Source organism: Furipterus horrens, unplaced genomic scaffold, assembly GCF_987537825.1.
Source record: "Furipterus horrens unplaced genomic scaffold, mFurHor1.1.pri manual_scaffold_5, whole genome shotgun sequence".
Classification (NCBI taxonomy): Eukaryota; Metazoa; Chordata; class Mammalia; order Chiroptera; family Furipteridae; genus Furipterus; species Furipterus horrens.
The window spans coordinates 100375645-100390655 of NW_028327175.1; the positions used below are offsets into that span (position 1 = coordinate 100375645).

At 49.2% G+C, this 15011-nt stretch overlaps 1 protein-coding gene across 4 annotated transcripts in view; it reads left to right on the top strand.

The window, feature by feature from the left end:
- AUTS2 (activator of transcription and developmental regulator AUTS2) overlaps positions 1–4133 on the top strand; it is a 1178499-nt gene extending 1174366 nt beyond the window's left edge. For all 4 annotated transcript variants that reach the window (XM_090276907.1, XM_090276909.1, XM_090276908.1 and 1 more), the window contains one exon: positions 984–4133. In XM_090276907.1, coding sequence (XP_090133033.1) covers positions 984–2232 — 1249 coding nt within the window. In that variant the 3' untranslated portion in view covers positions 2233–4133. The remainder of the gene's footprint in view (positions 1–983) is intronic.
- The last annotated feature ends 10878 nt before the right edge of the window (positions 4134–15011 follow it).

Below are 15011 nucleotides of genomic sequence, written 5' to 3' on the forward strand. Positions count from 1 at the left end.
GCCTTTGCATGTGGGCTAGAGACAACAGTTGTAGGGGAAACCTTAACTCCCCGACTGTGGCCACCCCACCAGCTGAGCCTTGCTGTGGCTGGCGTTGACCTGGTGCGGCTCCTGCTTGTCACCTCCCCCTCCCCTGTCTGCCCTCGCTGCCCCAAGACTGGTCTGACTTTTGGTCTTCCCTCTATTTTCTGCCCAGTAGTCCTAAGCCCCCACCCAAGACAGGTCCGTGAAATTCTTTCACATTTCCATTCGTAGGTGCTCCATTTCCCTCAGGAGGTTTTGTGTCTCAGCCTGCTTTTCCTACTGACTTTCTCTACTTACCAGATTTTAGCACTCTTACCCTTCCTAATGCAAGCATACTTTTTGCAACTCTGAAGTCCTGAAATTGTGGTTTCCTTTCGACCCACCTCACATACCACATCTTGGAGGTTGCTCTGTCTCCATGTTTTCGACTCTGAAACCAGCTGTTTATCCTGATGTCAGGAGGGAGAAGCATCTGTAATAGTCACATTAAATTCTTCCTCCCACTGGCTCTGTATGACAAAGTTGGACAAAAGGGCATATTTGCAGTTAGTGTCTTAAAACTTCCTTGTCAACACTAACAGATTCAGAGACTGGGCAGTGTTGCCACATCACTGATTCAGGGGCCACACAGGGCCACTTGGGCTTTCAGAAGGCTCTTCCTCCATGGTCTGGATTGAGGCACGTGACTCGTACATATAGAGAGAAGTGTTCTTCCTTCTTCCCCCTGAGACTCCCACTCACCCTCATCCCTAGCACTTCACCCCATAAAGCTTCCTTTCCAACCTAGGTAGGCAAGATCAGGGTGGCTGGCTTTGCAGTACAAAGGGCACGTCCGGCCACCTCAGCGACCGTGGGGACAGACCCAGCCCATCCTTTTCACGCCACCATTTCATCGGCAGCCCCCAGCCAGGCCAATGAGCCCATTTCATCTGCTTCCTGTCTCCCTCTTCCTCCCTCAGGGAAAGTGTTGAGAAAAGACACTCCAGCCACCCTTCACCAGCACCTGTCCTCCCGGTGAGCACCCTGGGACACACCCGCAGCTCCACTGAACAGATCAGGGGTCATTTGAACACTGAGATGCGCGAGAAAGACAAATCCAAAGAGAGGGAGAGGGACCACTCGGAGTCCCGCAAGGACCTGACAGCCGAGGAGCACAAAGCGAAGGAGGGCCACCTGCCCGAGAAGGACGGCCACAGCCATGAAGGGCGAGCTGTGGGCGAAGAGGCCAAGCAGCTGGCCCGGGTGCCATCGCCCTACGTGCGGACCCCCGTGGTAGAGAGCACCAGGCCCAACAGCACCTCGAGCCGCGAGGCTGAGCAGCGCAAGAGCGAGCCAGCCTATGAGAATCCCAAGAAGAGCTCAGAGGTCAAGGTGAAGGAGGAGCGCAAGGAAGACCATGACCTCCCTCCAGAGGCCCCCCAAACGCACCGGTCCTCAGAGCCGCCACCTCCCAACTCCTCGTCCAGTGTGCACCCAGGGCCCTTGGCCTCCATGCCCATGACAGTGGGGGTGACGGGCATCCACCCCATGAATAGCATCAGCAGCCTGGACAGGACTCGCATGATGACTCCCTTCATGGGCATCAGCCCCATCCCAGGTGGAGAGCGGTTCCCATATCCTTCCTTCCACTGGGACCCCATCCGGGACCCTTTGAGAGATCCCTACCGAGAACTTGACATTCACCGGAGAGACCCACTGGGCAGGGACTTTCTGCTAAGGAACGACCCTCTCCACCGTCTCTCGACCCCGCGGCTGTACGAAGCGGACCGCTCCTTCAGGGACAGGGAGCCTCATGACTATAACCACCACCACCACCACCATCACCACCCCTTGTCAGTGGACCCTCGGCGGGAACACGAACGAGGGGGTCACCTGGATGAGCGGGAGCGCTTGCACATGCTCAGAGAGGACTATGAGCACACGCGGCTGCACCCCGTCCACCCAGCCTCCCTCGATGGACACCTGCCCCACCCCAGCCTCATCACCCCTGGGCTCCCCAGCATGCACTACCCCCGAATCAGCCCCACCGCGGGGCACCAGAACGGACTCCTCAACAAGACCCCTCCTACAGCAGCACTGAGCGCGCCTCCCCCGCTCATTTCTACGCTGGGGGGCCGCCCGGTCTCCCCCAGAAGGACTACTCCTCTGTCCGCAGAGATAAGGGAGAGGCCGCCTTCCCACACGCTGAAGGATATTGAGGCTCGGTAAGGAGAGAAGGGGCCACAGAGGAGGCAGAAGAAACCTCACACCAACACGATGCCGGACTTCAGAGAGGGAGAGAGCCAGAGGACTCCTACGTTGCTAACACAGACTGGGGGGCGCGGAGCCAGCAGCTCCTCCCCTGTAAACAATGTATAGCCTCAGTGCAGATTTTGAAATGTTTTTGTATATTATATGTTGAAAGTTTTCAGATCTTTTAGCCAAGTCATACGTTCTCATGTGTCCAACTCTTTTAGTTTCTCGTATAAAACTTTTTGGTTTGAACCAAAACGGTGAAGGTGACAACACACACCACTGCGGTGGTGACTGGGGGGAAACAGGCAGGCAGCAGTCCACAGTCCACCGTGCGCAGCTCTTTCAGATGAGAGAAGGGAAGGCCATGTACATAGTTATGTAAAAAAGATTGCTTCATGAGCTAAGGGTTCATATATGCAAAAGGGTAAGACGAAAGCTTTACTTTGTACAAATGTAAATAGGTAAAGATTAAGTAACATAATACGTTAATACTTCTTAAAATGTGCTATTTGCAAACTTAATATCAGTGAACACAGTTGGCGACGGCTGCGTTCCCATGTATTGTTATAGACAGCTAAACCCTTCAACTATGCAATGAATGTTCGGGCTTTTCACAAAAGCCCGCCTAACTCAAAGGAGCCTTTTCAAATCCATTTACAACATACTTAAGGTCATATTTTCCCTGAACAAGCACTTACGTGATATGACTCTGTTTTTCCTTGCTTGTTTTTTTAAGTGGAGAAACATCCTATTTTGCAAATTGGACCCCAGGCTGAAACTTGGCATCTGAAGTTGCTGCTGTGGGCTCCTAGGGGAGGGAGCGGCCCCGGAAAGGTCAGAGGATGGGGGCAGCCAGGGCCAGGGGCGTCAGGAGTTGTCAGATGCCAAGATCAGGGGACACAGACAGGTCGCCAGCATCTCGTCACCATCAGTCACATGATTTCATGCACACCTCATGTGGGAACCATGCGTTTTTTTAGTGTGTCCTCTTTCATATCTGTACACACATCCTCGTTTTGTAATGAGATGTAATTACACCCAAACAGATCCTGAAAGAAAGCTTCATGTTTTCTCAGATGATGGATATGTTTTCATTGTATTCGATAACTGACAGATTGAAGTGCACATTTCCTAGTGTGACTCACTGTATTCCAGTTGGTAATCAAGTCCTGGGGGTAGCTGTAACAGGTCAGCCATGTGGAGCCCTGGCGAGTTACAGAGGGCGACAGGTGGCAGAGACAAAGTCTTGTGTGTGCGCGCGTTTTTAAGTTTGCATCAATCTTAATGTCTCTTCATAATACTTTTCTAATACATTAAGCCTCTTGTCTACATATTTGGAGAGAATATGACTTTACTAGCAGAGAAATACAATATATCTTGTCTACTGGACTGTAAAATATATGTATGAAATAAAATTAGTTCCATTTGGTCTTCTAGTATATTAAAGTGCTATCTGACGTTGTTATCCTGTTTTTGAAGAAAAAAAAGTTAACTACAGACCATTGTTTCTAATAAGCAGAGAGATCTATTTTAGTAGTAAACTGAAGGTTTAGTTGTGAGCTTCAGATTTTTTGTGAACTCCAGATGTTGTGCAGTGTTTTTTTTTTGTTTTTGTTTTTTTTTTTAAAGACAACAACCTAAAACGGAAAAAAAATCCAAGGAATATGTACACTGGAACTGTAGTGGTAGCTTTCAGTATTGTAAAGAGATTGTTCTATACAGACCTTTTTGCTGTTTATCCTGTATGTAATAAAGTCCTTTCTAGATCCTATGTGAAAAGCAAAGTGAAGCGACTGAATCTTCAGCATGTTCTCATCGGCGGAGCCTTCTTGTGTAATGTAAACTGTGCCATGTTATTAAAAAATGTGAACTAAGCTTTCAGCTGCTTGTTTGTGTGAGATGGCCATCGGTACCTTAGGGGAGGGGCCACGCTTGCAAGACCTGGCTCTTGTTGCACCGTGAGCCCAGCCGAGCGAGAGCAGAAGGCTGGCCGGCCTACCTAGCCACCCACTAGGCAGCTCCTGTAGGCTTTCGGGCCCCAGACAGTCAGCGGTAGAATTTTTCTTTTTTCTGTATGCTCTAAGCAAAATGCTATACGTCACGGGAAGGTACTTTTGGATTTGTAGGCCAAGCTAGCAAGTGCCCTTTGTGTCTCAGGTCTCCTTCAAACCTCAGCATTTGCTTTCTCTGCATTGATGACGCGTCTGATGTCAGGCCTTTTACAGCCGTCCTTGCTTGCCTGTCCCTTGCGTTTCCCTCAGTGGATTCAGTGGTGTTATTTAAGACCTTCCAGATATTTTTTTCCTGTGTCTTGTTGAATGACATGGCCTATCCTGCATCAGTTTGCAGACTTCTGTCTCATTTTCGAAAATCTGTTTTGTTTTTTTAAGGTGTAAAAATTGTTAAATTGTACTGTGTCAACCTGATGAAATTTCTGTTTGGATTGATGTTTGTATCTTACTGGAAAAAAACAAAGGAAAGCGGTCCAGAGTATCAGATGTGGGTGGCTCCTGAGTGCGCATGAGAAGTTCATAGAAACCAGGAGCTCTGCACTTGTGACGGCAGGTGCCGTGGGCTCTGCGCCTCCACGGCGGGTGCGGGAAGTGGGGCCCTGGAGACCCCTGGCTGGGCGAACTGGCCTTGCAGGCTCAGAAAGCTGAAGGTGGGTGCAGCTTGGATAAAGCCCACTTCGCTCAGCTTTGCTTGTATTTGTTATACCTGACTCCCAGGATAGAGAAAACAACTTGATGAAAAGCTAGTGGCTCGGAAAATGTGATAAACACTGTGGTTTTCCAAATCAGGCAATTCTAGGGACCCTCCAGACTCAACGTGACTGGCGATGCGCTGTTTCGGGCAGACCTCACTACTTTCTCCTGCACACCTATTTTCCTGTCGCCATCTGTGATGTCAGGACAGAGAAGAGCCACTCTCCAAAACCGTCACGGTCTTCAGTCCCAGGGGCTGGATTCAGCTCAACCTTTGCATATTTTGCCACTAATGAGGTTCAGGTCTTCAGCATTGATGGATACCGGCATCAATTTGATTTCTTGCTAACCTATAGATGCTCTAATTATCTGCACAGTCTTTGACTGACAATGATCTTGTTACCTTCTAATGGTACATGACAAGTGAAGTAGCAAACATAACGATGCAATAATTGTCATTTTGGAAGGATATTCACAACAGCACTTGCTGTCTACCCTTTTTCTGCCTCAATCAAGGTGGATGGGAGGAAATAAGATGTGACTGTTGATGTTGCCCCTGGTACAAAGCATAAAAAAGAAGTTTAAGGCAGAAGTGTGCGGGGCACTCAGCCGTGCAGGGAGGTTCCCTCCGGGGCTCCCTGTATCCACACGGAGAAATTAAGCCTCCGTGGCATTAAACCAGTTGAAGGAAAGAGGACAATAAAAGTGACTTGGGCTTTTTCACATGTTATTTTTTAAACTTTGACACTGTTTTGTTTTTTTTCCTCTATGAATTTCTGAGTTGTTTCCTAAATATGGAAGTGTGCTTTCAGTAGACCAGGGTTATTTATCGGAAAAGTGTATCATCAGAGACACTTCCACGCTGTGCAATTGCTGTTCTTCCTTGGGCTTTGTCACAGTACACGGCCAGGTTCTGCACCTCGTCTGAACTGTGAGAAGCTTCTGCAAGACCTTGGACCAACAGGCGGGAGACCGCAGCCACCTGTGCCTTATATTCAGTGACCTCGAGCAAGCCACAGAACTTCTCTGGAGCTGTTTCTTAACCCTTGAGTGGTCGCGTGGATGACAGTAGTCACCCATGCAAAATAATTGTCAATGTTAGTCCAATGTCGACATGACAACACTGTGTGTGCTCAGATTAATAATCTTCTAAAGGTGTTGCATCACCTCGGTTCCGGCCAAGCGCCTAAGCCGTGCAGTTTGCCCGGAATTCTGCAACAGAGAGAGTTGGATGACACAGGTCATCCATGCGACCTCTCACGCTCCATTCGGAAGCGCGACCCCTGCAGGGTTAATGTGTAAAATGAGACCATCTAACAAAACCTGAAGACATGAAAGTCCTAAGCTGGATGTACATGGGCGTGGAGGGGGTTTCGGGTCTGCCCTCCCAGAGCCAGTGAAATTTGTAGATCAGATAGAGAACCACCAACACAATAGAGAAAGGTAACTACTTATTTCTACAATCTTGGTCCCAATTCTGCTGTCAGGAAAATTCTCCATAAGGAATTGCTGACATACTTGGTAGAACCAAAGGGAGTGGGGTCAGTGCTTCCAGGATTTCTCCCCTGGTGTGTGTGGGGCGGGGTGGGGCAGGGTCTGGTGACAGCACCTAAAGCATTTTCATCCTGGGTCCCCACCCACTGTCCTTCCCAGAATGGTTACTGGCTCCCTGATGTAGGCCCAGTGGAGATGAGCCTCTGAGCAGGTGTTTGGCATCTGACTGGCCGAGAGAAGCCCCGGGGCCCTCCAAGCCCGTGTTCGAGTCCTAGGCAGGCAGTGGGCAAACAGCCTCAGCTTCCTTGGTTTTGACTTGAATTTGTTGCCTGATATTTGAGGCTTCTCCAAGCTCTATTTGGACCTTGTGTTGGGTTGGCCAAGAAGTCCATTACTCTTTTTTTCCATAAAATACAAGACACATTTTTCATTTTCACTAGTAACTATTAATTCAGATATTTTGAGCATGTCAGCCATCTCCTGCTATTAGCCTCTAAGTGGTAAGAGGCCAAGGGTGCTGCTAAACATCTTCCAATGCATAAGACAGCCCCACAGCAAAGAATTATTCGGCCAAAATGTCAATAGTTTCAAGAAATTTCACAAACCACTTTTGACATGTTTGATCAGTCACAGCACCTTCTCCATACACTGCACAAATCTTTTTTTGTGTTTCAGTTGTTTTCACCTTTCTTGAAATAATAAAGCACAATATGCCAAATATGTTGCATATTTTCTTCCATCTTCAATATTAAAATAGCTGCAGAAAAATTCACCAATTTTGATTTTTTTTAAATGCATGCTGATATGACAGCTCTCACAATACAATCTTAACAAAATTGTTTTGAATAAAGTTAAAGACAACTAAGCACTATTAAGGCCACCTTTACAGGAAAAAAAGTAAAGGACTTTTTGGCCAACCTAGAATCTCTGTTGGGCCTCAGGTGGTTATTAAAACCTTATTTACCTTCTCATACCTTGTACCGTACATTCTCAGTGCTTCTTGGAAACTTATCTGCCTTTATTTGCAGGGTTTCTTCCCTCTTCCCAAGGGCCCTGGTGTCAGAACCTGAGCCTCCGTGCAAGGCAAACTCAAAAACATCTGAGAGCCTCCCAGAGTGCGTCTCTGCCTGTGCCTCCTTTGGAAGCCTCCTAGGGTTTAGCCTGTCCTCCACCCTTCCCTCAGCCCTTCCTGTTCTGGGGTTCCATAGGGCCCATCTCCTCTATTGCAGGATCATCGGCCCCCAGGCAGAGGCCCGAGCGGGTGTGTCTCAGGCAGGTGGAGGCCACTCCTGGATGGACTGGTGAACAGGAGACTGCATGGAGCCCTGGCTCTCCTACCTTTGGGACTAATCCATGTACATCCTGACGCAGTTCACACTCAAATGCACAAACCTGAAACTGATGTGACGAATCAGTCAAGACCCTTGTTCTGTGCAGTGAGCTCTGGAATATTTTATTCTATTGTCTTCCCATTCATTTTTTTTAATGCTGATTGTACCTGCTACTTCATTTTACACCTTTGGAAATCATGGGTCTCAATCCCTTGTTTGAAAACTGTCACAGAAGAAAGCCTCCAGACTTTAAGGGAGGGTGAGACACTTGGGCTGAAGATCACGCTGGTTTCTGATCTTGTCTCACAACTTCTCCCTATTCTCTTACTGGGTCTTTCCTGAAACCACCCTTCACGCTGCTGCCAATTCCACTCACATTTCCCCAGATTTGAAAATCATCCTCCACTTAAGGTTGGCAGAATGGAGCCAGGACTTGCATTCTGACCTTTGAAGGCCCGCACCTCCAGGGCCTGGGACCCGTCAGCTTCAGTGCCCACCTTTCTCAGCACACCCTGGACACTCACACCTCTGAGCGCTATTTCTCTCTGCTTTCTCCTCTTTGTTGGCAAACTGAGGTTTCCGCAAAGGCCTCCACCCCCAGGAAGCCTCCCCTGACTGCCTCTTGTCCCTCATCAGAATAAATTGCTTAGTCTAGTGGTTCTCAAAGTGTGGCCCCTGGACCAGCAGCAGCACTGCCTGTGAACTCATTAGAAATGCATATCTCAGCCCCTCCCTGCAGCCTCCAGAATCTGAAATTGGGCGGTGGGAGGCTCCGCAGTGATTGCATTTTAATGACCCTCCAGGTGATTCTAATGCAAAGTCAAGTCCTAGAAGAGAAACTGTTCTCTTTGACTCTCCAGTCTGATCCATGATCCTGCTGGATTGTAAAGAGGTTGTAACCATGTTTGATCCAGGAAGGCGTTTTCTGCTTCCAGCTCTATCCCAATTCCTTGCTAGTGTGTGGTCACTAATCCGTGAGTCACACACAGTATGAGACAGGCCAAGAGGTCTGCTTCTGCCTTCTCCTTAGCATAATGGTAGCAGTAGCCAATGTTACTCGGTGCTTTCTGCATGCACGTGCTCTGAGCATGGATTATCTCCTTTAGCGGTCTCAACGGCTTTACAAGATATAACCCAGTTGGGTGAGTGAGAAAAATAGGGCCCAGAGAGATGAGGTAATTTGCCCCTGTTCAAGCACATAACCGAGATACAAACCCTCTCCCTCTGAAACCTACACCGTAACCATGGCACTGTGTTAAAGCCGAGAATAGGCTTGCTGAATTAATGAGCCATGTAAACAGCAGTTGCAGGGCATCATTTACCCATTTAACACACACTTAGAATTAGCACATTTATTCCAGAGGTTGCAAACTGATGGCCTGGAATGAATGAGTGAGTGAATGAATGAATGAATCAAAGGGGATTGTGCAAGACTCAATGATGAGAATATACCATGAACCGAGGATTATGTTTAATCCAAGTCTGAACATCTAAACCTTATTTTTTTTTAATCCTCACCTGAGGATGTTTTTATTGATTTTAGAGGAAAGGATTGAGAGGCAGAAATATCGATGTGAGAAACATAGATCAGTTGCCGCCTGTACAACCCTCGACCTGGGATTGAACTCACAACTTAGGTATGTGCCCTGACCAGAGATAGAACCTATAACCTTTTGATGTATGAAACAACACTCCAACCTACTGAGCCATCCGGCAGGGCAAAGGTTTTTTGTTTTTTTTTTAATTGGTGGCTTGTGTGGCCCAAAGCAGCACAACAACATATTCTTTTTGGACCAGAATTATTTTAGAATACAGAGATTCAATGTAGGCAAACCAGAGGCCACAACCCACTGGGCCCATGTCCCCAAGGGCCGTGTGCCCTGGGCGACCTGCCAGCACCCACATGGCAACCTCTGTGTGGCATCCTCACAGGTTGGGCTGTTGCCAGCGAGCACTCTGTGACTGGGTACATGCAAATGTTTAGTACAAAGTTGTTTTTTTTTTTTGAAAGTCTTATTTTTTTATTTCATTTATTTATTTACTTGTTTGTTTATTTTTAGAGAGAGGGGGAAGGAGAAAGAGAGGGAGAGAAACATCACTGTGTGGTTGCCTCTCACTCGCGCCCCCATCTGGGGACCTTTGGGGACCTGACATGCAACCTAGTCGTGTGCCCTGACTGGGAACCAAACCAGTGACACTTGGTTCGCAGGCTGATGCTCAATCCACTGAGTACTGAAGTATTCTCGTATCTAGTTATTAAAGTAGAACTCAAGTTGCCAAAGTTCTGGGCAATAAAGTGACACCCTTAGAGGTAATAGCTAGTATTCTTCTGTAATGAAATTGTATCCACTCAGACAGATCTGCACCCCGGAGGGGTCTATAATAAAGCAACTAAGGACGCCTTCTGTGGTGGTCCACACACGCCAGCATCAGCCAGAGTTCATGAATGTGTTAGTAGGTGTGGGATCATTGGACAGTCATCTACTTGACAAACATTGAGGGCGTCCGGTTGGCCAGGCTCGTGCTAGGGGCTAGAGCTCTCATTGGAGCCAGAAAGACAGGGCCCCTCTCCCCTTGGTGGGTTTACATTCCCGGGGAAGACAAGAAAGTGACACGTTAAGTAGGACAACAATGGCATTTTATCTGCTCACGTTCATGGAAGGAACGAAATTCGAAGATGAAAACAGGCACTGGCGGGTCATGTTGGAGAGGCGGCACGTGAAGGAGCACAGAGCCAAACGTGGAGAGGCCTCGGGGTCTGATGCTAAGGGTCTTGCTGGTTAGGACCTTAAACTCCATCCTGTGAGCAACCAACCGGGAACCACTCACACTTCTGTAAATATTGTCTGGGCGACGAATCGGGTGCCAGTGAGGGTCGACCCCCTAGCACAGGAGGAAGCCAAAGCCGGGCGGGGCCACAGACCTGGAGTCCGGGGCACTTCATTGCGGGCTCCGGCCCCACTCAGACGACCTGGAACTTAGACACGGCAGTGTCTGAGCCTCACCTCCGCAGGGGCCCCGTGGACGTGCCCCGGGCTCCCCTCTGCCTCTGTGGCCCCCTCTGAAGGTGTCCAGGCCAAGGGGCGCTGGTATGTGATGCCTCTCCCACCTCATCGACTGCACCTGCAGGGGTCCGAGGCTGCCCCGCACCCGGCACCCCCGTGGGTGCCCTGTCCCCACTCAGCCTCCCCGACCCTGTGCCTTGGACCCACGCTCTACCTTCAGTGCGTCTCCCTGCTGGTCTCTGGCATCCCCGCTCTCAACACCCCTTTCGCTGTGCTCCATTCCCAGCCGCTTCCCGCCCCTGGGACCGCCGTCGTCAGCCCTTAACACAAACCCCTTTCCCTCCGCTCTCCTCCAGACCTTCGCTCCACCCGCCTGCTTCCCACGGGCTCCCCCACAGCCCTCCAAAATGAGGCGGGGACATTTTCTCGTTATGGCCTGAGGCGGGCAAGGGTCATCGTGCTCTCAGAACACTCCCCCTGCCTCCGGGTCACAGCCCAGCACTCCCACTCGGGCCTCGAAGTCGTCCCGGCTCAGCGTCGCGCTCCCCAGGCCGCGGCCCCAGCAGCGACTGCGCGCCCCCCGGCCGCGTGGCCGGTCCTCAGCTGGGCCTGCACGGCCGCAGCTCCCGCCGCCCTCACGGACAGCCCCGCGTGCCCGCTCCCTCTCGCTTGTGGAACCGCACAGCGTCTGGCTACGCCTCGGTCTTGTTAAATGTGGTTCTGGTGGTTCTGGCCCCGAGGTGCCCGGGCCAGTGCGGTGAGAGAGGAGCGCGAACTCACGCTGCACTCCGCAGCCTGGCGTGGCCCGTGGGGCTCCTGAGAAGCCCGCCCCCTCGCCCCCGTCCTCCGTGGCCGAGGTGCCGAGTCCCCTGGGGCCGGCGTGCCGAGAGCGCCCGGCCCCTGCCGCCGCCCCAGCTGAGAGCCGCCAGCCCCGGACCGCAGCCCCCTCGCCTGCGGAAGGACACGGACCCCTCCCCTGCGGTCGGTCACGAAGGCTCGGCTGGGGAGAAGGGCTGGCGCCGCGCTCCTGCTCGGCCGCGCGGCTGGTCGGTCCGGGGCCTGGGCTCCGCGGGAGCGCCGGGGCTCTGCCCGCCGTGGGATTTAAAAGCCGGACTCCGGCCAGAGGGCCTTTCATCTGGACACACGCACTGACCAGACTGCGCGGGGCCCCTCCGCCGGGTGGGGGCGGGCGCGCCGCGCGGCGCCGAGGGACAGCCACCCTCCCCTCGCGTCCCCTCTCAGGCCGGGCTCCCTCCAGGCCTCAGGGACCGCTTCTCCCCCCTCTTGCCCTGCAGACAAACGGCGGCTCCGGTGCCGTGGAGACAGTCGGTGGGGCCCGCCAGCGTCGCGGGCAGATCCCGCTTCAGACAGCAGGCAGGATCGGGGTGGTGGGGACTCTTCAAGGGAAGAAAAAGCTATTTAATGAATTCGACACACCCTCGCCCTCGAGACAGTACGGATACCATAGATGCCTGCATAATGCAGGCTTGTTTCCCAGTTGTTGAACTTCCCGCTTCTCACTTTCCTTGATATTTCCTTGGTGGTTCTCTAGGTGCTCAGTCTTGGCGAAGTGGTCACTACATTTTGCATGTGGCAGCTGAGGAACATTTGGAAATAATAAATGGTTATTATTATTATTAAATTGATATATATGTAAGACCAGATGTAATAAGGATGAAGCATAATAATGATTCTTAACACTGACAGCAAACACTAGAATTGCTTATTGTTAATGTATATTTTTTATTTTATTTTTCAATTACAGTTACAGTCAATATTATTTTGTATTAGTTTCAGGTGTACAGCACAGTGCTTAGACAGTCATATATTTTATAGCTTTCCCCTCAATATTTCCAGGACCCACCTGGCACCTACACAGTTATTACAATATTATTGCCTGTATTCCCTGTGCCATACTTTACATTACTGTGACTATTTAAAGTAGCATTATTTAAATAATTTTATGTATAATTTTGATATTCATTAATTATCATTTATCTTTTGGCTTAATTTCAAAAATTTTTTGAATATTTAAAAGTAATTGAAAATACACAAAATAAATTTTAATTTTTAAATATTTTCTTCACTCTCTTGATTGGAAACATTCAAATTTTGTACATTTTTAAAAATGCATTTTATTTTTTAATCCTTTGGATCAGGAGCAGCATACCTTTCCGTTAAGGGCCAGATAGTGAATATTTTGGTCTTTGTGGGCCATGGGGTCTCTGTCACAACTACTCAGCTCAGCTCTGGTACCCTGAACCGGCCTGGGCAGGTGATATGTAAATAAACGGAGAACTCACAGTAAAACCTGACAGAAACAGATGGTGGAGCCTCATTGGCCTGTGGGCCAGACTTTGCTAATCCCTGCTTTAGGCCATTGAGAATGAATTCACGTCGATAGAAAATGCAAAAGTGGAACTCATGAAAGAAAAAAACACTGGAAAAAATATTATTCAAAGGATGTTTGCTTAACTTAAAAACTGGGAATGTACAAAAGAGAGCAGAATTCCATCAAGCACGGTCCTTCTACAATTTGCAAACTAAACATTTTAAAATTGAAACGTGTACTGAGGTCACTGCAGGTGAGCAGACAGCTGCAGGAAAGAATACAGACAGATCCATTTATAAACTGGCCATTTTCCCTCAGTGGTAACATGTTGCAAAACAATTGTACAATAGCACAGCCAGGATCATGACACAGATACAATCCACCCTCTCATTTACCTTTCCCCGTTTTAGTTACACTCAACTGTGTGTGTGTGTTAAGTGCTTAACAATGTTATCACCTGTGTGGGCTCCTGTCTCCTCCACCCAGGTCAAGACTTCGAACTGTTCCAGAATGACCAGGGTCTCTTCTGTGGCCCTTTTGTAACCACAGCTCTCCTCCCCAGCCCTAATCTTTGGCAACTATTACTCCGTCCTTCATTTCTAAAGTTTTGTCATTTCAAAAGTGTTTTATAAATGTAATCATGGCTCTTAAAGATTGACTTTTTTTTTGGAATTTCCAATCACAACTTCCTGGAGACTTACCCAAGTTGGAACAATAGTTCATAGCGTATTCCTTTTTTATTACTGAGTAGTATCCACAGGGCAATGAAGTGAATTGTGTCTCCCTAAAATTCAGATCATAAAGCCCTACCTCCCATGTGGCTGTACTGGAGATGGACTTTTTAGCAAGTGATTAAGGTAAAACGAGGTCCTAAGAGTGAGGCTCTGATCTGGCAGAATCTGATAGCCCTGTCTTTATAACAGAGGAAGGAGAGCAACCAAAGACCTCTCTCCTGTGAGGATTCAGTAAACCAGGAAGCGAGCTCTCACCAGAAGCCAAACCCTGCTGGAACCTTGACTTTGGACTTTTCAGCCTCCAGAATTGTGAATAAGTTTCTGGTGGTACTTTGCTATGGCAGCCTAAGCTGATTAAGAAACCTAATACGTACACACCCACACCACAGATTGTCTGGCCATTCACCTGCTGAAGGAAGTCTATGCTGTTTCCAATTTTTGAATATTGCAAATAAAGCTGCTATAAACATTTGTGTACAGGTTTGCATGTGAACATATATGGCAGTTGCATTTTCGTTTTTAAAGAAAGTACCAATCTGTTTTCCAGAGTGGCTGGACCATTTTATATTCCTTCCAGCACTGTATGAGTGATCCAGTTTTCCTGCATCTTCATCAGTGTTTAGTGGTGTTATTTTTTCTTCCTTTCTTCCTTCCCTCTTTCCTTCTCTTTTTCCTTCCTTCCTTTCTTCCTTCCTTCCTTCCTTCCTTCCTTCCTTCCTTCCTTCCTTCCTTCCTTCCTGCTTTCATCAGATGATACCAGCTGGGGTACACCCTTGCTGACGCTAGCCACCATCTCTTCTGTCCTAGGGTTGCCACGTCTTATTAATCCCGGCCATAACTCTCTGAGCGGTCAGGACTCCTCGGCTGCCACTCGGCCCTGCTGCCTATGGAGTGCTCAGGCCCGCCCCGCTCTGGGAGTGAAGCACTGGCCACCACCGCCTGAGACCTAGCTCCCGGTGGCTGTCCGTGAAATTATTTTATTCATCACGGCAGCCCTGGCCTCTCCTTCCTAGGAGAGCCATCGCTGAGCTTTGTAGTGATAATGGCTCCCATCCCACCAGCACACTCCTTCTGGCTTGGAAATTCTGTATCCTCTGCATTACGTGGATTCCTGTGGAACATAATCACTTGGTGGCTCTTCTGGCTGTGCA